We start from the raw sequence: 26,140 nt of genomic DNA, 5'->3' as shown, positions 1-26,140 counted from the left end.
TGTTTAATATTGTTATTCTGTTTATAATAGTGTCCATCTGTGCAGTCTAGGGATGATCCAGCATATACCACTATTTTTTAAAAGATCTGTAATTGGTTTGATCGTTATCTCTATGCCAGCAGTGTGATTTGTAGCTGAGAAAGCCAGTTCCGTCTTACTTGGTCATGGTTCAAGTTTGGAGGACTGCACTGGAAGGTGGTGATTCCTTTATGACATCCTTGATCAGGCTTGATTGAAGCATTACGTTTGATGTGACCCCTATTGAGAGGAATCTTGGCCAACAGGAAGACATCCAGAGGATGGTCACGGGGATGGGATGGGATGGATGGATAAGAAGAGATGAGAGTGGTGGCAGCTAGAAATCGTGGCTCATATGGACAGGTTCAGAGAGCTGGGTGCAGTGCCTCAGGCAGCCATCCTGTCGGCTCCAGCTGTCGGAAGGCCCATCTCATTGAAGGAGGCGTACTCATCTGCACAGCTCTAGACAGTGAGCATTTTCAGGAGAGAAGAGACTTCAGTTTGACGCAAGAATGTCCGTTCAGCATTTGAGCTGCCCTGTGAAGGTATGTCCCGCCTCACAGATAGCCAGCTCCCCGTCACTGCCTGGTGACCATGCACTGAGCCTGAAAATGGCAAGAATCCTTCCAATGCCTAACAAAGAGAATAGACGAATCTTCCCTACGAAGATGTATGATCGTCTGCCATTCTTCCTAGTACTTGTTCAAAAGGCAATCCCAGGAATGGGGAGAGCACTGAAACCAAAGAGCGAGGAAACAGTTTTTGACTTAAGTGATTTAAATACAATTCGGTGAGCATTTATTGAGTACCTGCAGTATGCAAGAGCCTGTGCTTGATGCTGTGGGGGAGGGAGGGAGGTGGGGGGGAGCCACACACAGTTCCTGGAGGAACTCGGAGGAGAGTAGATAGGTACACACACACACAAAATCGTGAGCTGTATGGGCGGTGCTGGGAGAGCAGAAATGGGATCACCAGGTCTAACCTGGAAGCGCAGGGCCGACTTGACAACTTCACGTAAGAGTTGGTATGGGAAGTGTTCTCTCACAGACAGGCTGGCAGGATGAAGACCTGGAGCGGAAGTAGACGACGGGGAGGGGACAGTATGGAGCAGGTGCAGGTGGTCTTTCCCCATCAACGACCTGTGAGTGAGGTGGGGGGGCGGTCAGCTGTTGGTCTTGGGGAAGGTGTGCTGAGTGAGAAGATGAGAAGATGGAGAAAACTGGGGCAGGGCCGGGGGCCAGCTAGAATTCCATGCTGTGCAGGTGGGGCTTTGTTCTTAAGGCCCCAGAGACTGAGGGCTTTTAAGCAAAGGAGGGACAGAGAAAGGAAGCATCGTTTAAGCAAAGGTTGGGTTGCTCTTCAGTAAGAGGATGCTGGTGGGAGGCATGTCTAAGAACCCAGGCAAAGGCTTGAGTAGCGCTGTGGTGCTGGGATCAGAAAGGTCACAAATGACTTAACAATATCGTTCTTACAGTCCATAGTGGTTTTTGTTTTTTCAGTGGATGCTTGCTATGGACAGATAGGAGTTTAGATTCAAGGTGACTGGGAGGATGGTCGTATCACTACCAACGTCAATGGGTATAAAGTATCAGTGGTTCATAGTAAGCTGATGTTTACTGAGGGCCCTTCAGGAGCAAAGCATCACGGTGAGATCTGGAGGCGATGGAGCCTTCGTCCCCTCAGCTTAAACGAGGGGTAAGAAGGTTCCATCCAGGCGTACAGAAGCACCCTATTCAGTTCTTACACACTGTACAGAGGGAGCCCGAGTAGCTGTCTTTTCTCAGACACAAGGGGCCTAAGGAACTGAAACAGGTAACTCAGGAGGGGGTGGGAGGAGAGCGCGGCCAACGCGGCCTCCCGGGTGCGGGCTTCACAGGCAGTCTGTCCCCCGGTATCCTGGCGCTCTCATGGGGCGGCCGCGGCATCAGTCCTCATGGGATGAACCAGACTCCGTGCCAGCCACTCCCCAGCGCTCGTCCTCAACCCCAGGAGTGCTTGGCAATGCCCGGGGACATTTTTGGTTGTCACAACTTGGCATCTAGCGGGTCGAGGCCAGGGTTGCTGCTAAGCATCGCACAGTGCACAGGGCGGCCCCCGCTGCTCCGACAAAGGATCACACAGCTGAGGATGAGAAACTGCTCTGGAGCGAGTCTCTTCCCCTCCTCCCCACATCTGTGCAGTGAAGCAAGTCTCTTCCCCTCCTCCCCACGTCTGCGCAGTGAGGGTGACCAGTGGGCACCAAGGGTCTTCTTTTCGCTTCTGTTTTCTCTGATCAGATACTGCTCACACTGACCAGTGTGCCCCATTGCTTCCGCTGAAACACTTGTCTGAACCCCTAGTTCTGTTGTGACACCCTAGAAGGATCCCACAGGGTGCAAGGGACAGGAACCTGGATGTAAGGAAGCTGTCGAGGCCCGAGAACGTGTTTGCATCCCTGGACTCAGTGATGGACCCATCCGCTCAGGGCTGTATGTTGGGTGGGGGTCACTGCTTCCACTTCAGCTGACTGTCAGACCCTGAAGAGCATCTGTGTATAACGAGGTGTCCATATTGCAGATGTGCGGAATCACCGTCATGATCCTCAATCTAGAGTTCAGCTCTCTGTGAAGGGAAAGAATTGACGTGACAGTAGCCTTGATCTTAAACTTGTCACCATTGGTTGTCAGACACAAGGAGAGAGCCCAGGTGGTGGTCTGGGGAGAACTGAGCTCTGCCTGAGGTTGCCGAGTTGGCTCCCATAGGGAAAAACAGGAATGTTTATAAATACTTTGGTAACTATTGGCTTAGGCTCAAAACTCACATTTGATGTGACATGCAATCTTTTCGGTATTCTAAAAATTTTTTTTTTTTTTTTTGCGATAACGCGGGCCTCTCACCGCTATGGCCTCTCCCGCTGTGGAGCACAGGCTCCCGGGCGCGCAGGCTCAGCGGCCATGGCTCACGGGCCCAGCCGCTCCGCAGCATGTGGGATCTTCCCGGACCGGGACACGAACCCGTGTCCCCTGCATCGGCAGGTGGACTCTCAACCACTGCGCCACCAGGGAAGCCCTAAAATTAATTTTTGACGTAAAGATTTGTAGTCACTTGTATTTATAAATGAATTGTTTCTGAGCTCATCTTTTCACTGTGAATGATGTATCGTGCGTGTGTGTGTGTGTTTCCCCATCATTTAGCATGCCTTGAACGATTTCCCAACTCGTTTGGGGGGAAATTTTCGGCTCTCCCACTCTCTCTGTTATTCAAAAGCCACATCTGACCACTGTACATGTGAATTCTATTCCCATAACGTCCCCCGACGCAGCCGGAGTGTTGCATGTGCTGTCGGAAGAGCTTGGCCCACGTCATAAGCTGTTGACAGGCCCGTTGCTGTCTCCTATTTAAAGCGGCTGCGTCGGGGAGCAGCTGTGATCACACAGGATCTGCGAGCACCACGTGCCTCCCTCAGAGTGGAGATCATTACTATAGGAGGTTTTCTTTAACATTTTCCAAAATAGAAACAGAATCTTGGGTTTTGTTCACAAAGAATAATCAAGAAGACATTGGAAACAGATGCGCCTCAGGGCTTGAAAGACCAGACTTTCTCAGCACAACAGTCCAGAACCGAAGATCCGACAAGCATTTCCGATTGTTTCTTATTGAGTCAGACGTGGCAGGGCTATATTTATCAAATGGGATTTGTAGCGATCGGGGCCGTGTGCCGGGAATGTTTTTGGCACCGCTAACTTTAACTCCCGTCCCCTCGCAAAGCCCTCCCTCTGGTCACATGAAAGAGTTTTTAAATTTAGCACGGAGCATCTCTGTCAGAACACAGTCGTCCTTCTCTCCAAGTGTCTGGGCACAGCCCTCTGCTTCCAGCATCAGATGCAGGCAAGCACATGAGGGTTGAGAGCAGGAAGGGGTCCTCCGGCTTTGCACACAGGAGCCAAAGCAGATGGATTTGCTGAAACACAGGAGACCTTCACACAATCCCCTTTTACACGTTAAGGAACTCTGTGGGGTAGGAGCAGTTGTGTCATGAAGAGAGACTGAAGTTGTAGTAAGATTTAATAAACCTATATTCCTTTTCTCTTGAACCGTGAACATGTTAATATCTCTGTGTATTTTGCATACAGAATGATACAAGTCAAGTTTTTAAAAATTATAGTATCTCATAAACAACAGATATAGTTTGTTACTCTATCCCATTTGCTTTTTTTTTTTTTTTTTTTTTTTTTTTTTTTTTTTTTTTTTTGCTGTACGCGGACCCCCCACTGTCGTGGCCTCTCCCGTTGCGGAGCACAGGGTCCAGACGCGCAGGCCCAGCGGCCATGCTCACGGGCCCAGCCGCTCCGCGGCATGCGGGATCCCCCCAGACCGGGGCACGAACCCTTGTCCCCTGCATCAGCAGGCGGACGCCCAACCACTGCGCCACCAGGGAAGCCCCCATTTGCTTTTTAAATGCAGTAATTTTACATTTTTCTCCTTGGAAACAATTAGGATGCAAAGGCTATTTCCAATCAAAATCTGTTTTAAAGATTGGCGTGTGTTTGCTTGGTACTAATTTACCTTGTTTAGATTTTGTTTTCCAAATTAATGCTTTCAAGAGATGGAAATTACTGTGTTTTTCACCGCATAGGAAAGAAAGCAAGCGTTAGAGTGCCCTCTCTTGTACAAAGTGAAAATTGAAATATTTAAATAAATACTCTGAAGTGGAATCATCATCATAGTTTAACTTATTCAGTGGCAAGAGTGGGTGGGCGTTTTAGTTCTTTTTTCTAAATCACACTGATTTATGTGCTCAACATCCTTATCCATTTTATAGAGTTAACTATTTTATATAATATCTTGCCTCAGATTATGTTACGTATGCCTTATAAATAAATCTACAGGGTTGATCATTTTACAGGCATGTCTTACCGTCAGAAATCTCAACCATATCCCTTCTTTAATTTTCAAAATAAATAAGGCCAGGGTTTAGTGTACAGCCAAGTGATTCAGTTTTATATATATATGTATGTGTGTGCGTGTGTGTGTGTATATATATATATATATATATATATATATATATATATATACACACACACGCACACACACACACACATATTCTTCTTCACATTCTATTCCGTTATGGTTTATCATAGGATATTCACTATAATTCCCTGTGCTATACAGTAGGAACTTGTTTATCCATCCTGTATATAATAGTTTGCATCTGCGAATCCCAAACTCCCAATCCATTCCTCCCCCCCACCCCCACCCCCGCCACTGACAACCACTAATCTGTTCTCTATGTCTGTAAGTCTGTTTTTGTTTCGTAGGTAAGTTCATTTGTGTCATATTTTAGATTCCATATATAAGTGATATCTAAGGTTAACTTTAAAAGCCAGCTTATCCAGCATTTTAAAAATGTAATCAAGAGTCAGAATAATTTCTTTACATAGTTGGTCAAGCAGACATTCATTTTGTAAAGTTAGACTCACCCTTATTAATTTCACAGATGTGTATCAGATACCCACCGTATCCTGCCATTGTCTCGGCTACTAGCATGTGCATTATTCGTTCCCGTCACCGTTTTGGTGATGGGTATTGCATTATGCCGTTTACAGATGAAGAGACTGAGGCTGGAGGTTTCCATGACTGGTTCACAGCCGGCAAACAGCCAGTCACAGCGTGAACCCAGGGTTTCTGACTCTTAAGTCTGGGGCTGTTTGTAAGTAGGACACGAGGGAGCAGTTCTCAGAACTCTGGAGGGTCTGGGAGCACAGGGTTAGTTTATATCTCTTATCCTCAAAGGAATGTAGTGCTTAAAATTACTGGATTCTAGCGGGGAAGTGTGTTCATCTTGGACGTGTTTTGATTTGACTGCAGTTCTTTGTATTGTACGAGGAACTAATACCCATTTTTCTAAAGAAAAAAAAGTATGAAAGTTACCATTATCTCAAACAGTAATGTGACAAACGTCATGTGTGTGACTTTCATTTTCATAAATACCTGTTTGCTAATTCTTTTTCCAAGTGTATTTTAAATTATTTTATTTATTATTATTTAAATTATTTGCTAAAGTATATTTTGGTACCATGACTGCATTGACGTGAAGCTCAGGAGTTGAAGTAAACATAAGCCTTTGCTCCTTCAGGACCTAATATATCTGATTGTCAATCTGATCATCAGTTTTTCTCGGAAATGCTTATATGTTTATGGTTTTTGTATTTCTGCAGTTTCAAATGAGCAGTGACAGAACGTAATACCTTGCCCAAATATTAGTCAACAATGTTTGCTGTTACCTGAAACCATCTAGTGATGGAATTTTCTTTATTTCTACAGTCACAGCCCTTTCAGACAACATAAAACCAAAGATAAGCATGAGATAGACCGAATGACACTCACCATGGTAAGGAGGTCAAAAACTATTTTTTTTTTGCATTATAATTTTCATGTTTCATTCCATCACAACCAGTATAAAAAAAAAAAAGCTTTCTTAAAACACTGGAAATAGATGCCAAGGCAAATATCAGGGTTTGCTAACAATCAGTAAGAGTAAGATGTGGAAAATCAAGAACAAAACTAAAGAAATCAAACAAAAGGAAAAATGCAGAAGAGCGAGGAGACCTGATTCTTCTGGCTCCCACCTGTCTATTGACTCTGAAGATGAGTAACTGTTCTGTGTTTCTTTAGGGTCAATGTTAGTTGGCAATGAATCTGCTTTTTTTTTTTTTAAACACTATCCTTACGCAAGAAATGCCCTTTAAATCTGGTCGGGGGTGAGGGCACTGTTTCCCTGGATGCATTTTTGAGATCGTATTCTCCCCCCCGCCCCCCACCCCCAGAATGTGGAACTTCCAGACATCTTCTCCCCTGAGCTGAAGTCCCTTCTGGAAGGCTTGCTCCAGCGAGACGTTAGTAAGCGACTCGGCTGCCACGGACGCGGGTAGGCCGTTGCTTCTGCCTTTCAGCGTCTTCACCTGGAAAGCAGAACAGTTCCTTTCAATACATTGAGAATCTTCCATTTCAGTTAGAGGGGGTCGGAGGGAATCACATGGGAACTATATGTATATTGGCCCACGTGTTTTCCTCAGAGTCTGCAACTTCTTCTGTTCCATGTGAACTGAACTTTAGCAGGGATCTTTGGGAAAGACTGTTGCTTCAGTTTAGGGAGGGGTTTGGCATGCACTATTCTGCTAGATTTCTAGTTTGCTTCAAAATTAATATTTGGTGCTTCATATCCCTGCCATCTGATCTATGAGGACTTGTAGACATTTGCTGTAAATCTCTTTTATGTGTAGATCTCTAATTTAGTTCTTAGTTAAATTTGTTCTCATGATTACAGAATCAGATATAGATATAATCCGCGAAAACCCCTAGGTTATCTCAGGCTGGGATAAGCATCCCCAGTAAAGTATCACGTGGACCATATTCCTAGGCTCAGTGTGCAGTCTTTCTAAACATCACAGTGTTTCTTGGATTGCTTCGAAAGAAGCGTATTTTACTTGCTGTCTTAAAGAGCTGGAAATAGTTGTCCCTGTGTGTTCTGTAATCGGAGATAATTTTTGCAAACCGTTTCTTAGATTTCCGAATGCATATTTACTTACCACTGCTGTGACTCCCTGTCTCCCGCAGTGCACAGGAACTAAAAACGCACAACTTCTTCAGAGGCATCGACTGGCAGCACGTCTACCTGCAGAAGGTACTCCTGCTGGGACCCCACCCCGGGTACCACCCCGACTGTGCTCTCCATCTGCATCTCTGTATGCATCTCTACGTCCTGGCTCTGTCTCCAGGGTCCGCCCCAGCTCTCCATCCACAGCCCTGCTTCTTGCTCTCCTATCCACGTGCTGCCTTATGGTTCATTCCCTTTGGAACAACTTCTCCCTCTTTGTTTATATGTAAAAATGTACGAGAAACGTTTGTCATACACTTAGATACTTTTGAGCCCAGCACCACATAATTTAAGAATTAGCATGATTGTATAGTAGCATAATCCCCCTGGCTTATTTTAAGCTACTTTTTAATATTCTCATTGATTCAGGAAAACACCCCAAATTCAAGTTGTTGTTGTTTTTTCTCAGTGTTGATGATCATCTTTGGACACATCTTTGCATCAACTCAGACCGTTGAGGGATGATGCTCTGTTAGTCCTTCCTAATTAGGAATAGAGTTCGGGCTCTGGTTCAGCCAGCATTGGCCTCGGGACGTTTGTGGGTGTGGGCCACCCCACCCTGCCCCATTGCAGGCGTTAAGCTTCTAGCAAACTGGGTCGTGGGGCTGCATCTCCTTTGGGGGCATTGTGAACTGTGCACTGTGATTCGTGTGAGCTTGAATGAGCCCTGTACGGACTGTGACACCTTGGTGTGTCGCACTGAGATCTCTTTATAGAATAGCAGGTTGGGACCGGGCCCTGAGTCACCTAGTAGCTGAACCTTTCTTCTCTGGCTCTTCCAGTACCCTCCACCCTTGATCCCTCCCCGGGGGGAAGTCAATGCGGCCGACGCCTTTGACATCGGCTCATTTGATGAAGAGGATACCAAAGGCATCAAGGTACACCGGCGATACTTGCTTTCAGGTTTTGTTTTGTTTTTTTTTGGAGGGTGGGGGATTTTTTAATTGGAAATCAGGCTTCATGATTGACTTAGTACTGGCCTGTTTATGGACTGTAACTTACGGATGAATATCCATATATTTGACGAATGTAGAAGAGGTCAAGACCTGAATTAGAGACCACGACAGCTTTCTTTGGACTACCTATTTTACGTTTGATAAACTGCAAAGTGGTCACATTCTTATTGATTTGGATAGATTGGTGGTTGATAGAAAACTCAGACGTGTTACGAAGCAGGGAAATACAGCCAGGTGATGGCAAACGTACTTGGCCTCATGCCAGACAGCCAGTCATCTTAGTTCTCCCAAATACCCCGGTTTCTCTGTGTCAGGATGAAAAGAGCAAACAGCGTGAATCATTTTGCATTTGTCAATCAAAAGTGAAATAATCAAAAAAAAAAAAAAAAAAAGTGAAATAATCACGTTTGTTTTTTTTTTAATATACATAGCATCTTCTGCATTTTTCAGACTTTGGTGCCTATCATTATTTTCCAAGTAGACAGGGCATAATTAGAGGTGGTGAGTCATGGGAGAAAGTCACCCTCTTTTGGATGCCCAGTCAGAGCGTGTCACTACGTGTCAAGTTCTCTCTGCCCCCACTTTCTCAGCTTCTCCCTCTGAGAGGCTCCCCTGCCCGCGTCTTCTCAGCTGCCTGTATTTGTGGCCTTGCGTCAGCACCCCCGGTCTTTCCTACCAGGCAGCTGTAAAGGCGATTGGGGTGCTCACGTGGCCAGTTTCCCAGGATGGCAGGGTGGGGGGTGGCGGGGAAGGTCAGGTGAAGCACAGCGGAGAGGGCCTGGTCTGAGCCGTGGCTCCCCTGGGGACAGCAGCGTGACCACCGTGCAGATGCTCGGCATCTTGTGGCCTGGACAGACAGGACCACCCTATAGCTTCGGGAATAGTCCTTCTTCAAAGTTATCTAAAAGGATCACTGCTGTCACAGGAGAATTTTGTCATCAGACATACTTCTCTCCAGCAAAGGACACTAAAGGGAAAACGAATATCACGTGGGAGCCTGTGAAAATTTTGTTGTTCAAAAGAGAGTCTCACGCTTTCAATTTTGTCAGCTGTATTCTGGGCTTTGGAGTCAGACACACTGGCCTCAGATGTGCACTTATTACCTAAGGGAATCAGGGCCATTTAGGGAACCTCAGGAGCATTGGTTTGCTTGCCTGTGAAGTGAGTGGTTTCATTGCCAGGCCTTCTCTGTGGGTGGGTCACCTGTGTCAGCCTCCTGGCATGTACACTAGGAGTTTCTGTTGTGGTGGTTTTGCTTTTTCCGGAACCAGAGCTGAGAAGGCTGTGTCTCTTAAAATGCAGCCCAAATAATACATTGTTCTTTAAGGAGAAAAAAAAAAAGGCTCACTTCACGTAGAGCTTTGTTTTATTCATTTTTCGCATAGGCCGAGTCATAAAGACCAAGGCTCTCTGACCTTACCGGAGATGGAACCATTTGTATATAAAGCAGACTTGTCCATTTCAGAGCAACTACTTTGGAAAGGAGGGTGTTTTCACTTTTGCCCAACTCTGCAGAATCTGCCCCAGTGTCCCTCATCGCAGGGTGCTCTCCTGACCTTGATTCTCTAACACTGCACCGCACACACACACACACACGCACACACACACACACGCACGAGTGTGTTCACACTCAGGACACACAAAGGTTTCAGCTCCAGGCTTGGTTTGGGCCTCTGAAGAAAGCTGAAAGGGGAAAAACTGTACACATTTTGATCTCAGAATCAGCACGTTAGGATAACAAGTCCGTGAGGGTGGCTGGAGAGCATCCTGATTGGGACCAGGATGCAGGTTCCTCCAGTGGTTCAGTGACTCACTCAAGGCCTGTGGGCAGGAGCCTCACCCTTGGTCTTTCTCCCTTTTCCTTCTAAATAACTTGTCTCTCTCCCGTGCTTATCTCTCAGGCAAGGGAGTGAACGAGTCAAGCTTCTAGAGAGATCCCTGCTTTTGAAAGACAGGGCTATTTTTTCCTATCAGCAGGATCACTTGTCTTTCTGCCACAGAACTGTAACTCAAATCTGTAAAACCATTTTCTTAGCTTGCTTTCAGAGTACAGGCTCACTTAGGGAGAAGAATGAAGAATTTTGAGTAATAGTTTGGAAGAGAGATGCTATCGTTAAGTGTGATTTTTCTTACAGCACCTCTGAAAGGCCACATTGGCTAAAGTCTCCATGTATCGCGAGACTTATGATCATACTGTTCAACTTGGATTCATTGGAAGGCTCGTGGGCTAAATGGTAAATTTGGCCTGGCGGACCTTTTAGTTTTTCTCACTTTACAGAATAATGGGAGGGTGGATAGAAAGCCCTCCTGGCTTCTCCCTTGTAACTGTATCTAAAACCATAGGGATCTGTTTTCGCAAATAAAATATCCTCACTATAATCGAAATTATTTTGTTGCCAGATTCTTGTCATCCTTTAAAGAAAACCCTCTACATGTTAGTTTTCATTGGCAAAAACGCTATGAAGATGCTGTAGAAGCTTGGGCTGCATCTGACTGACCCAGGGATGGAAGTGAAGTGCCCATAATATATCACCGTGTGTGGATCCCGGTTGTTAGATTGTCTTTCTTTTTTTAAAAAAGATTTTATTGAAGTATAGTTGATGTACAATATTATATAACTTACAGGGGTACAATATAGTGATTAACAACTTTTAAAGGTTATACTCCATTTACAGTCATTGTAAGATACTGGCTATCTTCCCCGTGTTGTACAGTATATGCCTTGGTCACTCGATTGTCATTGGTGGAGGTTTATGACAAGTAATAAATTGTCTCTTAATGGTTATAGGCTGTTGTCTAGTTATCTTCCTACACCCAGTTACGGTACTTTTGAATCTGTTGCCTTTGTAAGCATGTTAAATCATACATATCTTGATTTCTTAAAATAATAAGCTTCTTGATTGCGACCAAGAACTCTACAAGAACTTCCCTTTGGTGATCTCTGAGCGCTGGCAGCAGGAAGTGGCGGAAACTGTTTATGAAGCCGTAAACGCGGACACGGATAAAATCGAGGCCAGGAAGAGAGCTAAAAATAAGCAGCTTGGCCACGAAGAAGGTAAAATAGCTGGTGTGTCTGAAGATATTTCTAAAGCAATGAATTTTCAAGATCTCTTGTAAAGCTGAACATAGTATCTGGGTCATAAAGTACTTGCCAGTAGAGTGGGGGAAATGCCATAAATTGTTTTCGTTCTACCTGGCTTGGGAAAGATCAGTGTGAAATGATATTTCAAAGTCTTTAATTTTTTAAAAGTTTTTATTGAAATTTAGTTGATTTACAGCGTTGTGTTAGTTTCAAGTATACAGCAAAGTGATTCTGTTATACATATATATAAATCTATACTTGATATTTCAAAGTCTTTAGTCCACATATAAATAATATGTATGGAGGTCATCAGCAGTATTTTGTCAATATACCTTCTTATCTTAGAGTTTGGGGGCCAGTTTGGAAGTTTTCTTCCTTAAAGATTAAGTATCACGGTGTCAGCAACAGGGCCGGCTTCCTGGGTGTCTGGCCTGTGTGGTGTCATCAGGCCGCCGACCCAGGTGAATGCTCTGCTGGCACCATCCTGACATTCTTAATAATTTTTTAACAAGCGGCCTGCATTTTCATTTTCCCCGCAAAGTATGGTGAGGAACTTAGTATTACATGTTTATTTGTCAAGAGACGTAAGTGTATATACATACATTTATATTATAAACAGCATGAAAGGGTCACCAGGGCCAAACTGTGGGGAGGGGCCGAGTGGGCGCGTCAAGGACCCGAGATTATCTAAAGCCACGGGGAAAATGGTGGAAAATTCACCGTCGCCATTGCCAGAAAGAGCGACTTACGGCTCTACTCTTTTCTTAAGCTCCCGGTCTGGCTTCATACTGTATCTGGTGTGGGCTTTTATTCCTGAATCTTGGCTAAACTCCTTAGGCCTTAACCTGTTGGCCTCAGAAATCCCGGGCAGTTAGTTGCACTGCCTGTGTACCCCCTCGTTACTGTAGTGACTGCTTACGTGCTCTTACTTAGAATAAACATGACGAGTACCTCTCCACTCCACTCCATTCATACGATCACAGATAACTGTGCCGAAAACCAACAGCAGAAGAAATGCCAAGAAGAAGCCATCCCAGCATCAAGAGAGATTCCTATTAGTGAAGTAAACCAAATGTTCTTTCTTGCAGCCAAAGAACTTTACACCAAAAACTGAATTGTATGTAGACTAATACCAAACGCTTATTACAAATTTTTGATGTAAAAATTTCGACCATAGTAATTTTGACTATCTTTCTGATTAATATCCAGTATTGAAATGTAAAAAAAAAAAAAAAAAAAGAAGTTGAAGTTCTCTTAGATTAAGTTCTATTAATATTATAAATGTTCTCAAGGGGCTTCCCTGGTGGCGCAGTGGTTGAGAGTCCGCCTGCCGATGCAGGGGACACGGGTTCGTGCCCCGGTCAGGGAAGATCCCACATGCCGCGGAGCGGCTGGGCCCGTGAGCCATGGTCGCTGAGCCTGCGCGTCCGGAGCCTGTGCTCCGCAACGGGAGAGGCCACAACAGTGAGAGGCCCGCGTACCAGAAAAAAAAAAAAAAAAAGTTTTCAAATAGTAGTTACTAATGGACAGAATAAGTAAAATCCTGCATTACCATATAGCAAATATCCCTCCCCCCCAAAAAAAGAGTCACCAAGCCATATTTTTATTTACCGTATTTGAGTGCCCTATTAGGATTTCCAAAGGAGAATACATAACATCCAGTATTAAATAAATCAGTCATCTTTGATTCACCAAATATTGCCACTCTTGATTTTTCTAAGACTTTATGGATTTTTGATATTTAAACTTATTGTGGTTAGTGATGAGGATAGCTTTTTGTTTTACTTCTAAGCAAAGACCTTTTTGAGGTTAACGTATAATAAGAATGACCGGAAACAATTTCAGTCTGTGAACAATTTGCTTTGGTGGGGGTATCTTGGTGCAGGATTCGTGGGTCTTGTCGACCATTCCCCAGTAGCATTTATCATCTGTTTAGAAAAGTGTCCACCATACTGGATGAATGACTCCTTACCTAAAAGTCGCCTGAGTGCACCAAGGGAATGTGACAGCCCTTTAACTGTGTTCACCTCCGTTCTGCAGGGAAAGGGGCTTTATTTCTAAGCCGTTCTTCAGAGAACGGGTCCACTGAGATCACTCCGGACCACGTTTGCTGTTACGGATTTTACACAGGAAATTATAGCCTCGGTAGTTTGCTCAAGGGAGAGCCACGATATCACTAGAATCTTGACAAATTGGACCCAGAAAAAAATATGTATGTTAATGACCTTGTTGAAGTGTAGGCTTTTAATTAGAGCTGTAATTAGATCGTCTAGCAAATTAATGAATTATTCTCACATGTAATTAAGTAATTTAGGAACAACTAGATCTTGGTTGAAGATCTCAGAAGAAGTAAAAATATAAGACGTATACTTTAAATGTACTTGACAAATGCAGACACCTTTTCCATTAAAATGGCAACTCCGTGAACCACACCCCATCACCACGGACCCTCCCGAGGCCCCTCCCTCCTTCATTCTTTTCCTTCCTGCTTGTGTCCAAGTGACACAACATGGGTTTTGCTTATTTATTACCTGAATCTCCCACTAGAATGTAAGCTCCCGGAAGGCGAGGACTTTTGTCTCTTTTATCCACTGCTGTGTCCAGAATGCCTAGCACATGCCCAGCACCTAGGCATTCATTCCCTTCATAGTTGAATGAGTGAGTGAGCGAGTGAGTTAATGATTTAAACACAGTCACCAAATCCTCTAAGGAAGGCAAAGTAACCACTTAAAATTGACCTTTTTTTTTTTTTTTGAGACAATACTTTGCTGTCAAAATGTAATCAGAACTCAACATGCATGTGAATTAGCTTGGCCTCCCTACATAACCATATATATGAGGGATAATTAAAACCTTAAGTGGAGGAAAGACCAGTTTTTGACCCTTGTGTTACTTTGGCTTCTTTGGACAAGAAAATCCCCTCTCTTGTTATTTTTCTTTTAAATAACATTAAAGGGAGAAGCCCAATTCCATATAAAGGCAAAGGTCCTTCGGGCATAGCTTGAGTTTAATTACTCTCTATTCCTCAGTTATCACCCTACATAATGGAAAACTATTTAGCAAACCAACCTTGACCCTCTCAGAGCAATAGAGGAACATCGTGAATTTATCAGAACATTGAGAAGCAGCCATTTAATATGTTAGAGAGGCGAAGAGACTGCTCTTTAACGTGTTTCAAACTGAAATAATGATTTCTGTAGTGTGATGTCTTTATAGTAGAAACTTGCTCTTTTTCTAAAACGTGTGTCATTCTTTTTTTCTGAGAAGCATATAGGCATTCTGTTTCAGACCCTGCTAAATCTCATCGTTGTGTTCCGTGCCTCAGATTACGCTCTGGGAAGAGACTGCATCATGCACGGGTACATGCTGAAGCTGGGAAACCCATTCCTGACTCAGTGGCAGCGTCGATATTTTTACCTCTTTCCAAACAGACTTGAATGGAGAGGAGAGGGCGAGTCACGAGTAAGTCTGTGGCATCTTCCCGAGCACTCGTTTCCGTGGTGATTTCACATCGCCGGCATGTTTTCTCAAATCTCCCTCTAGCTCCCATATCTCTTTTAGCATGTATGCATGAGATTTTCACGTTCAGACATTAACTTTTAAACTTCTGAGTCAAGGAAGGATTTGGTCCTACCTGAAAATAGAAGGTGCCTTCCAGGGAGGTCAAAGCAGACAGGTTTGAGGAGGGCTGGAGAGCGGTTAGGTGGATCAAAAAAGGGGAAAAAACTGGGACTTTGGAGTCAGAGGTATTTAAATCCACTGCTCTGTGTCTCTGGGACTTGGAGCACATTATGTCGACTGAGCCTCAGTTTCCTCATCTATAAAATGGGAGAAGAAGAAATGATAACGACTACTACAATTGTTGCAGATTTATCTCGGGCCTGGTGCTGTAGACACACAGACACAAACACACACACAGACACACTTTTAATTTGTTTAGCAACCTTTGAGGTCCAAGCCTTATATTATAAAGAGAGAACCAGGGCTTAGAGAGGGAAGGTCTGGCACCAGTGACAGGTGTGGGTGAGGAGTGATTCCGACTGGGGTCTGCCTGTGCCCCGTGTCTCCGTTACGAGGCCTCCCTGAGTCGGGGTTGAGTAAGACGAGGTCTGCGGTGCAGGCTGAGAAGCTTGGCACCCAGGCCAGGGCACCTGACCCCCCCTCCTCTTGTCTCCACCTTGCTGGAAAATCGGAAGTGGGTTTTATCGCATTAGATGGGAAGATACAGCCACCCTGTAAGGTCCTTTCTAGAGCTAATGTTAGTGAACAAGAAAAGAGAAATTTCCCATCTACACCATCCCTCGTAGCAAGTGGGGCAGCATTTATTAAGCGTCTGCTGTGTGGAGCACCCAGGGCTTGTCTCCATGGAAGGTGGCAACCCATATGGAAGGAGTTGTGCTCTTGGGGAGGGAATGGTTGGCCATCATAAGCAGGACAGTGGTCCCACCTGTGAAAAACATAGTTGGTGTATTGGAATATGGCCCCTGTATCAGAATATAGCTCTCTACTGGCCAGAGCATGGAAAATGGTGAGCCCAAATCTGGTGTGTTTGACTTTGGAATGTGTTTTGCAGATCCTTGTTGGTGAAGATGCCGTTTAATTACAAGTGATTGCTACTTTGTATGACCACATTCTTCATAAATGACCATGATCTTCTCACTATTGCTAGTGCCGTAGAAGTCATTTTCTAAAGATTCATACATCTATGATCTGAGTTATGATTAGTAAGGCTCTGTGGGGGTCCTGAATTATAACTCAGGTACTGCTAAGTATTGTATAATATAAAATATACATATTACATAGAACGTGTGTATATGATGATACATAAATACAAGATAATTATATTTTGTATAATATTACATATGTATTTTTTACATTATCGTATACTTACTAGCACCTGAGTTATAATTCATACATGTATCATTATATAATGTTTATTTCCGGATAATGAGTGGCCCTGGGCGTAGTATGCGTTTACGATGCTATCTACTGGTCAGTCACTGTTGCACACTTTGAAAGGAAATTGTCTCACTTTTCAGGATATTTGAAAACTAAAATCTTCTTTTGCTTACCATTGGATATGATAAATTATCTTGGTTTTAAAAGAGTCAGCATTTAGCATTGATTCACGAAGCTATGTAATGTGCCTGGGTAGATTCGTAAGTTTAAGTAAGGGAAAAAGAAGACGTGGGTTTATGATGGCGTTGTTTTTCATTTAGGATTCCTGGAGTATTTATCCCAAAAAACATAAAATGGTAAGGTGCTCAGAGACACGGTAGCATTCACCGGAAGCAGTGATGCTGTAGACCCAGCAGGACAGTCGTTTAAGGATGTCACCTGTGTTTATAACATCATTTTGACGTGATCAAAATATCAGTTGCTTACAAGCTAGCGTGACCGAACTTTTACTGGGCTGCTGGGTTCAAAGCCAGCGACACACCTCTCGCTCATGTAGATTGTAGGTAGCAGCGTCATTGTTCCCTCACAGCAGGATTGATCGTGTCTAGGCAAGTGTGTGATGCAGGAGAGGTACGTGTGATTCACACTCATCCCCACGTTAGTACTGTGCTGAGGGAACAGCTTTGCTTTCTGCCTTATAGAGACGTTCCTTTCTTTGCAGCTTTCTTTGAGATGTTACATTTTGAATTTTCGTACATTTCTTTTGTAGTCATTTCCCCCCACTTCTAGAATATCATCAAAGAAAGAAAGATGCTGATTTTTTTTCTTTACTTGTTCTAAGCTGGTAGTTTTCAGTATTGTTTATTAACTTAATTTAAAAAGTCATGCAATAATGTGAAGTAACTTATCATCTTTTATTTTTACGGTCAGCAAAATTTACTGACAATGGAACAGATTGTGTCTGTGGAAGAAACTCAGATTAAAGACAAAAAGTGCATTTTGTTGAGGATAAAAGGAGGGAAGCAATTTGTCTTGCAGTGTGAGGTGAGTGTTTATTTGTATTTTTTCCAGAGGTGAAAGTTAGAACAATTATATAAACATTCAACAAAGGTGCCTGCCTGGTTATCAAACATTTTCTTCCTCCATGCTTTATCACTCACGAACTTAGCAAGAAAGTTGGAAGATACAAGGATCTCAGCAAATTAACAGTTATTTTAAAAGAAGTGTTTCTTAGAAAATGGCAGGAGGAAGGATGGACAGGAAATAATGTGATTACCCTATCTGGAAACCATCCAGTATTTAATAGGAGCCTTGAATTTTATTTGTTCCACAATTTTCCAGATCTGATCTGACCTTTCAGCATGTTTGAAGTTGAGGTTTGTGCGTTGAAATAAACATAAGATCCCCAAGTAACTCTTAATAGGGGAAATGCCATCTTTCTCTCCCCAAAGTTCTATTGTACCCCAAACTTAATTCCTGAACACTTCTCCTGGGGTGTGGGGGGATGTTTAGTGGGGGGTGAGAAAAGAGCATATTTAGAGAGATAAAGCAGTAGTAGATACAAAGACGTGTTTGCTTCACGACTTCAACACTTTTCTACTGTGTGTGTGTGTGTGTGTGTGTGTGTGTGTGTGTGTGTGTGTGTGTGTGTGTGTGTATACGTGCTTGTAAAGAGCATGTTTAGAGAGATAAACTAGTAGTTGATGGAAAAACATGATTAATTACTTCATGACGTCATTGCACATGTGAAGGCGCTTCTGAAATTTGTCAAAACTCCTCGTGTATTCTTTTCTAGACTTGAGTTATTTTAGACATCAGAGATCAAAGGTGATCTTTCAACAAAGTCAAGGCAGCACTTCTCCTGTGGGGTTGTAGGAGGCTCTTCTGAAGGGCTTGGTCCCTCTTCTGGGCAAGGGGCCCCTGGAGGAAGTTCCTGCGTGACCCCCCGCCCCGCATTACTCACCGGCCGCGGGGTGGGACATGGGGTGTGCTTTCTCTGGGGGGAAGGGGGTTCCAAGGACTGGCCAGAGGTATCCATGTGTGTCGGCGAAGCCAGTGACACCATCCCAACTCCTCCGCCTCTTCTGTTTGCCTTCAGAGTGACCCAGAGTTTTTGCAGTGGAAGAAAGAGCTGACGGAGACGTTCACCGAGGCCCAGCGGCTGTTACGTCGAGCCCCCAAATTCCTCAACAAATCCCGCTCGGCCGTCGTGGAGCTCTCGAAGCCGCCCCTCTGCCACAGGAACAGCAATGGCCTCTGACCCCTGGCACAGGGAGGGTCCCACGAGACGGCACCTCCTCCGGGAAGTCCACGTGGGCTGCTCGACCCACGAAGTGGAGCCTTTGGGAGAAGTGTGAGGATGAGAGATGGAGTCGCTCTCCTCCGGGGTGCTCTGTGGCTGGGGGCGCCCAGGACTCTGAGATGCTCCTACTAGGAGTGGCGACCACCCTCAGGCTTAGGGGCACCTCCTCCCCTCCCGAGGGTCTCCCGCCACCATCGCATCCATCCGCCCTCGAAACTACTGAAGAAACGAAGTTCTCTTTCTTTGCCACACACTTCTTTTGGTTATAGATGAACCTAGAACTTGAAATGATTCCTACTGATTGTGTCACTTTTTGCATCCGATATCAAATGTATCTCAGGCTTGCCAAGATGAGATCGAACAGTCTGCCGTTCAGGTCGCCCCAGCGTTGCCACGCTCTGTCCCTAATCAGCCCGGGCTGGGTTTAGATGTCTTTGCTCCATAGTCCTGGCAGGATGTCAGACCAGCTGGGTGTCCTCTGTGCCCTTGAGAACCAGCCTCTCGTTGTCTCGGGGCTTGAAAGCTGCAGAGGTTTTCTGAAAGGGCTGCACCTGGGCCCTCCCTGTGGGTGCCGCACCCACGGGTACCAGCCTGCCTGTGGCCGGGAGCTTAGGCAGCTGGGACCAAGGGCGTGGGAGCCACTCAACATCGAAGGCGTCAGATGGTAGATGGTTGGAGGCTCACGGTGACTCTGCAGGAGAGGCAGTGGCATTTGCATCTCACGGTGACACAGCCATTTTCAAACCATCAAGTTGGTGCACTTCCCCTGGGTGCACAGGACCGCCTGCGGGCGCCCGTCTCGGGCTTGGACTGGAAGCGGTCGTGAGACACAGCAACTCTGGTTCCCTCTGGCTGACCTCAGGAAGCATCTGGGTAACGGATGTGTCAAGGAAGGAAGCTCTGATTTACCTTTTAGTATCATTTAAAAATGAATTTTATTGAAAAAAGAATGCTGAAGATGAATGTCAGAATGGGTTAACTGTGTATATTGACTTCCATTGTCGTTCAACTGTCATTAGCGAATAATTCTCTGCCCTGGTGGGTTGTTCTGTGACAGCGACGGCCTGATCCCAGTGGCCTCCTCTCCCCGTGGTTCGTTTCATGTCCCAAATAAGCGCTGGTTTATAAGAACCAGTGTGTTTCCCAGCCACGTCCTCCGTGTCATCAGACTAAAAATAATAACAGTAATTTTCAGAGTCCACATATTTGTCCTTTCTTAGTGCAATTTTATTGTTCTGAGCCGACTACTAACAATATAAATAACTTGACCTCGTAATCATCTGCATCCTGTCCTCAGTATTTTTAGTGGTTCCAGATCTTTGTGTTTATATTTGTGTGCCGCACTCACTGGGAAAGTGAGTCCTTTTTGACGAAACCGTATCTTGAGAGTTTGGAAGATAATTACCGAAAGAGCCTTTTATTTCATAGGAGTTACCTTGGAAGAGAAACTTTGGGGTTCACTATTTATCTCAACTACTAGTTGGAATTTAGCATACATGTTCTACGATCTGCTGTTTCCAGTATAGAAGTTGGGGGCTACTATTTACATGGATTCCCTTGATTTAAAAGGGAAGAACAGTATTGAAATTGTGTTTTAAAAAAAAAAAGTAAAAAAAACCCGCCAGAGATAGAAAAGCTGTTCATGGCAAGTGAGCATCTCCCCGGGCGTGGCTGACTGTCACTGTCACCACTGTAGTTAGTTACTGGCTCCATCGCAGCATCACATGTGCTCAGCACCTGTGGTTCAGAGATGGGTAATTACAGTTTAGAAATCGCTGAGCCTCCTGCCTCTGCTGGACAGGGTAGAGATGTAGCCTCACGTGGAGAAGGTGCATGAACTCCTTGAGGGTCCGGGCTCAGCGTCTCACGTTCCATACCCAGGGTACCAGCTATGCCGATTGGCATCTCTGAAAAATATCATTTAAACTCTGAAGTAGAACATAAGGTTGTCTTTCCTTTGCAAAAGAAAAAATGAATTGGAAATATTCCGAGAGCCCTTTCGCCTCGCCTCAAATTAATTCCAAGTGAACTTTTACACTCCCTCACGTTTGATGGGTAACGACAGGGCTGAGAAGTGCATTACGTGGATGTGATTTATTAAAAGTGCTCTGTGAGCTTAGGATGAGTGGCTTTTTCGGGGGAGGTCCCTGTTTGTGTTTGGGGTTTGGCAGCCCTGGAGAGGCCAGTCTTCCTCCTGAACTCGTGCCTGCAGCCCTTCTGAGGGGGTGTCTCTGCTGCCAGATGGAAGGCGCTTCCGGAACCCTTCTGTGCCAGCACCTGGTGCTCCCGTGGCCAAAGAAGTCGGTTGGTTTAGAAGTCTTGGTATACGTGGCTGTTTTAGGTCTTAATGTTTGACCCTACCTACATTTGGAGTGTTAAAAAGGGCAAAATTGAGCACAAGTGTTATCATTATTTTAGATTTATTTGGTTGGGATATTTTCACATTGTCAGAAAAAAATCACTGAAGTTGATATTTTTGTAAAATTATGTTAGTAGTGTCTTGATTTCATGATTCAAAGGAATCATTAAAGCAAAGCCTAAAAATAATAGATTAAGCTGCTCTACACCATATATGGAATGAATTTAAAACTTTTGGGAATCCAAGGTTATTTTTTTTAACCTAAAACATTCTCTTTGGTGCATTTATTCCCTTATGTCATGGGGGCTCATGGTTTTTCCTTCTCTATCATGTTTAAGTACAATTTTTCAGCAAAACTGCTAGAAATCAGCTGTTGTTTCACTGCTAATGTGAATGTTTCACTTCCTGTGCCTCTGATTGGTCAATTCACGGACATGACAATTTCAAATTCTATATGTAAAGAGAAGGGGCAAATGTCCAGGCTCGCTGAAGAAAGGAAGCGTTCTGCTCAAGAAAGACAGCAACAAAGCTGGAAAAGCAAATAGAGCGATGACCACAAACAACCATCTGTTCAAAGCAAGGGTTAGCTTTGATTTGCGCTTTGAAATGTGCTGTACATATACTAAAAACAATTGTTTGAAGGCTCACACTGGCCATTAAAAAATATCATTGACCAATTGACGATGTGGTTTAACTCTCAAGAAGATCAAAGTGTGTTTTTTTCTGATGATTTTTTATTTCATTCAGAATTTATAGTTGGGCCAATCGAATACAACATTTGACTTTTCAGTGGAATTGATTTTTCTGATGTTTCAAAATGTTAACCTATCAAGAAGAAAAGAAAATTCTCAAAGTTGGACTTTTATTGCTTGATGTAAGTATGTTAAAATAATTTGCAGTGTGCTGGTGTAAGATAAGGCTTATCTTGTTAATTTATATGTAATTTTTCTCAGTTTCATTCAGGGACTCATATCTGTGTCGTTCAGAGATGCTTAGGGAAGGAACTCCTCCCCTCCCAGGGGATGGATGCGCTGTTTGTACCCAGAGAGGAGTTGGGCTTCATTGGGATCTGTGACAAATGCTGGGAGGTGGATGAAGTGGGTGTCACAGAAGGCAGGATCCTGGTAGAGATGGGGCAAAGGAAAAAAAAGAGTTAATTCACTGGGAAAAGCCAATCTCCTTACACCATAAAGCACCAGGGAAATTCCAGTTGAACTTGGTGCTTTGGGGTGGTTTTCCCCTTATAACAAGAAGAGTTGAATAGTAACTATTTTAAGACTCGGTCACTTTAGTTTTGAATATGGAGCTGCTGGACTCGTAAGAGGCTGTTTGCTTTCCACCAGGACTTTCTGTAGAAATGATGTTGCCGGTTGCCCCTGCTTGTCATCCGGCACCCTTGGGGAAGGCACAGGGGACCCAGAGCTGATGCCCCATCTTGGTGTGTGTGCCTTGCAGCCAATCAGGGGAGGGGGAGAAGGCCAGAGGTGGGGTGTGGGCTGCTGTCACCCTGTCAGTCAGGTGGGGACATTGCTGCACACCCACTGAAGGTACCGTAATTCCCCTACAGTAACAAGACTGGGCTTGCTGCTTGGGCCAAGCAGAGTGAGCTTTACTTTTCAAAACATTTTTTCTTCCTGAAACTCTAACATGATTTTTCCCTCCCACATCAGGTTAACTTGAGAAGCTTTAATTAATTAATCACTTAAATTCATGTTAATATGAATTTTTTTATATCCAGGCCACATTTTAAAAAATTTACTGTAGGGGGAATGAAAGTTGAAGTCTAAAATGATACTTCTTGGCTTCTCGAGTCATAATGGCCTTTAGATTTTCTTCATCCTCAAAGACTAAGAGAGCTGTTCTTTGACAGCCGGAGCAACAGGGGTGCCCAGTTCTGGCAGCGTTCAAAGGCCTGGGGGCATGAGTGACGGGCCACTTCACTGGCCTGGCTGGGTTAGCACTTACTGATAAATGTAGCACCCCAAATTTTAAATTGCCTTTATTTAGAAAAACACGCACACACTCCAGAAAATGGATTAACATATCATTCCATCAAAACCATATAGGAAAAACCTGCATTTTAGAGTTAGATGGCTCATGTTCTTATAGTAAACTCTCTTATACCTAACAAATCTCAGAATCATCTCTGAAAACTGGTAACTATGCTTCCAATTTTAATTTTGTCCTAATATAAAATGTCTCTCATGTAAGGGGTAGGGAATGGAGAAATATTTCTAATTGTGTATTCATATTCCAAAGGACTTGAAATTCAACTTCTTGTTTCTTAGTTGATTATATTCCATGATGTACATATTCTATGTGGTTTATAAGCTAAGCACTGGCCTTTTTTTTTTTTAGTTCTATTGTTAAATTGTATTTTTCTATGTTTTAACAAATTATAATAGATTTGGCTTTTTTCTGGGTAGCATAAAGATTGCCAAACTACATATATATATATATATATATATATATATATATATATATATAAACAAGAGTTCTATTTTAGCACAATAGCTTTTTATATTATTTATTGAATCCTTCAGTTCTCATCAGAAACATTGCTTACCGCTTCTGCCCCTTTTTATTTGTATAGTTTGTTATTTAAGGAAATGCAGTCCTTTCTGTTTCTGGTTTTTTTTTTTTTCCACAAAATAAAATTGAAACAAAGCATATAGCAATGTGGGGTGGACATCCTTTCTCACGGCCATGGACTGTTTTCAACAATAGCTTAACCCTCTGATCTGTGCTGAGAGGCCAGCGCACTTCTTGGGGTAACATCTGACAGTGAACTTGCGGTGAAATAACTGCTTTCATCTACCTCTTCCGAAGGCCCCCTGCTTGTTGACAGGTTCCTTGAACGCTTGATTCTACACTGGCCCCATCGTAAAAGAATTTCGGGAAAGTGTATAGCCGTCCTTCCCTCATGAAGTAGATTTCACCGTGTAGTGTAGGGGCCCCAGCGAGCGGGGCAGGTAGATACGATCGCTTCTGTATGGTCAGCCTTCAGGAGCTGCAGTTCACCTGCACAGCATCATTTCTGATTCTTCTTGTGCCAAGTCCCCCCAGTCGGTCTCGCCATTGCCTCTAGATTTGACTGTTGCACCTGATTCATCAACTACTAAATGGAAGCGGCTTCTTCCACGTTCTTTAGAAACGGCCCTGCTGGGTTTTAAAACAGCACTTCCGGGAGCAGCACATTCGAACGTGACTCTTCCCCCCTTGCCGTTTCAAAATGGTTTGGGAAATGGGCTTGTCTGTGGTTAAAAGGGTCCACGTGAAATAGAGTGAAGATTGGTCCCTGTGAGAGGGGGGTCCCTCCTCACATGTTGATGTTTTTCTCTCCCTGTTGCCCTGGCTGCACAGCCATCCACGTAGTCACATATTTGCTCTGTTCATGGCCAAGTGTAATGCCCTTGAAGAAATAAATCTGTTTTCTCTCACGCATTGCTATACCAAGTGAAGCCAGTGAATTCGATATTGTAAGTCTAGATATTGTACCTATTAAATTACCATCTGTTTTTATCTCTTTTCCCATCGATTTTGCCAGTGGAGGTTTACGGTCGCCTCTTAGTATGCGTTTACTAGTGCACGTTTGAAATCGTATCCCACGTAAGATGCTGGTTCAAGTCCGCGGTCACCTGCCCTGTGTGTGGTGTGTCACCGTCGGTTAGTTTCACCATCTTTCACGGTTATCTGGGGGCAGTCGGGCTGGTTTTCTGTGTTGATAAATGGCTTATGTAAACCTCAATAAAAAGGATCTGTACAAAGAGACTTACTTTGGTGTGCTATTCCCCCACCCCCTCAGCTAAAAACTACATTTCTTTATCAAGCTGTTAGGCCATCAGGAGGTGACTCATTTGTAAGAATCCTAACTTCGGAGGAAATTCATGCAGAGGCTGATTTTTTTTTTTTTTAAAAGGGAAGGGAACTGCCAACAAGCATTTCTGCTGATTTCATGGATTCTTGGAGCACAGCCAACTTCAGCCTCAGGGTTTGGGAGACTACCTGCTTGTGGAAGACACGGTGCCAGAAAAGAGTCTGGGAAAGCCGGGAGGTCCATCTCGTCTCCAGTTTTTCTAGGAGCTGTGCCAGGCTCTCCCATGTACTCCCGGGGTGACTTTGGCATCCCTCCCAGAAGTTAAGGCCTCTCACTCTCCATCCCTACTCCCACGAAGACTTCAGGAGAGACCCCATGGTACATGTCACTTTAAACCAGAAATCCAAGGAAGTGGTGGCCCCAGAGCCACAGCTGCCTGGGCAGGACTGTCTGCTTGTAGGTCCACAGGTCGAGGGTAGGGTAGGTACCTCTGTCCTTGAGGTGGAAACACCTCCTGTCCCTTGCTGGTTCAGGAAAGAAGGACATCACGATTGGTCCACGGTCCACGGAGCCATCCAGTTTCCCTGGAATGTATTTGTGTTTGCCGACTTGAAAACCTCTTAACAAAATAGTTGACAGGAGCCCCAGCTATGGAGCACGTAGTCAGCATTGTAGGCAGAGGTCAGCCGCGTGATAGGGCCCTTGGTCTGATGCCATACGTAACCAAGGATCACTCCTGAGAGCTGCAGAAATCCAGTCACCCCTTGGCACCCAGGAGGAGAGAGAGCGGCCTGGGTACCCTGCTCCGAGCAAGGTCACTGGGCAACCTCTTTGGTCTTCTGTTTTCTCATCCCTAAATTAAGGGAGTTGAATTAGATGATCTTGAAGGACCATTCTAGCCCAAAACACCCAAGTTTCCGATGAAGGGTAAACGTGAGGGACTTTGGCTGTACTTGTAGAGCGAAAAGGAAATGCTCTCCCGCACATCCCAGGGCTCCTCCCACGTTGCCTTAAGGATCACTGCTGTGTCACTCTCCCCCTTAAACCGTGCCTTCCTGAACCCTGGAGCCC

At 44.4% G+C, this 26,140-nt stretch overlaps 1 protein-coding gene and 1 pseudogene across 1 annotated transcript in view; both read left to right on the top strand.

The window, feature by feature from the left end:
• GRK3 (G protein-coupled receptor kinase 3) overlaps positions 1-22,146 on the top strand; it is a 123,326-nt gene extending 101,180 nt beyond the window's left edge. The window contains 8 exon segments of the mRNA XM_032602401.1: positions 6,322-6,388; positions 6,825-6,925; positions 7,615-7,681; positions 8,437-8,532; positions 11,503-11,665; positions 15,018-15,154; positions 17,522-17,635; positions 18,690-22,146. Coding sequence (XP_032458292.1) covers positions 6,322-6,388; positions 6,825-6,925; positions 7,615-7,681; positions 8,437-8,532; positions 11,503-11,665; positions 15,018-15,154; positions 17,522-17,635; positions 18,690-18,851 — 907 coding nt within the window. The 3' untranslated portion in view covers positions 18,852-22,146.
• Positions 11,674-12,934, top strand: LOC116738733 (annotated as a pseudogene).
• Positions 22,147-26,140: the final 3,994 nt, after the last annotated feature.

Source organism: Phocoena sinus, chromosome 14 (genome assembly GCF_008692025.1).
Source record: "Phocoena sinus isolate mPhoSin1 chromosome 14, mPhoSin1.pri, whole genome shotgun sequence".
Lineage (NCBI taxonomy): Eukaryota > Metazoa > Chordata > Mammalia > Artiodactyla > Phocoenidae > Phocoena > Phocoena sinus.
Note: the sequence above shows the minus strand (reverse complement) of the source record. Positions and strands in the feature narration are given on the sequence as shown.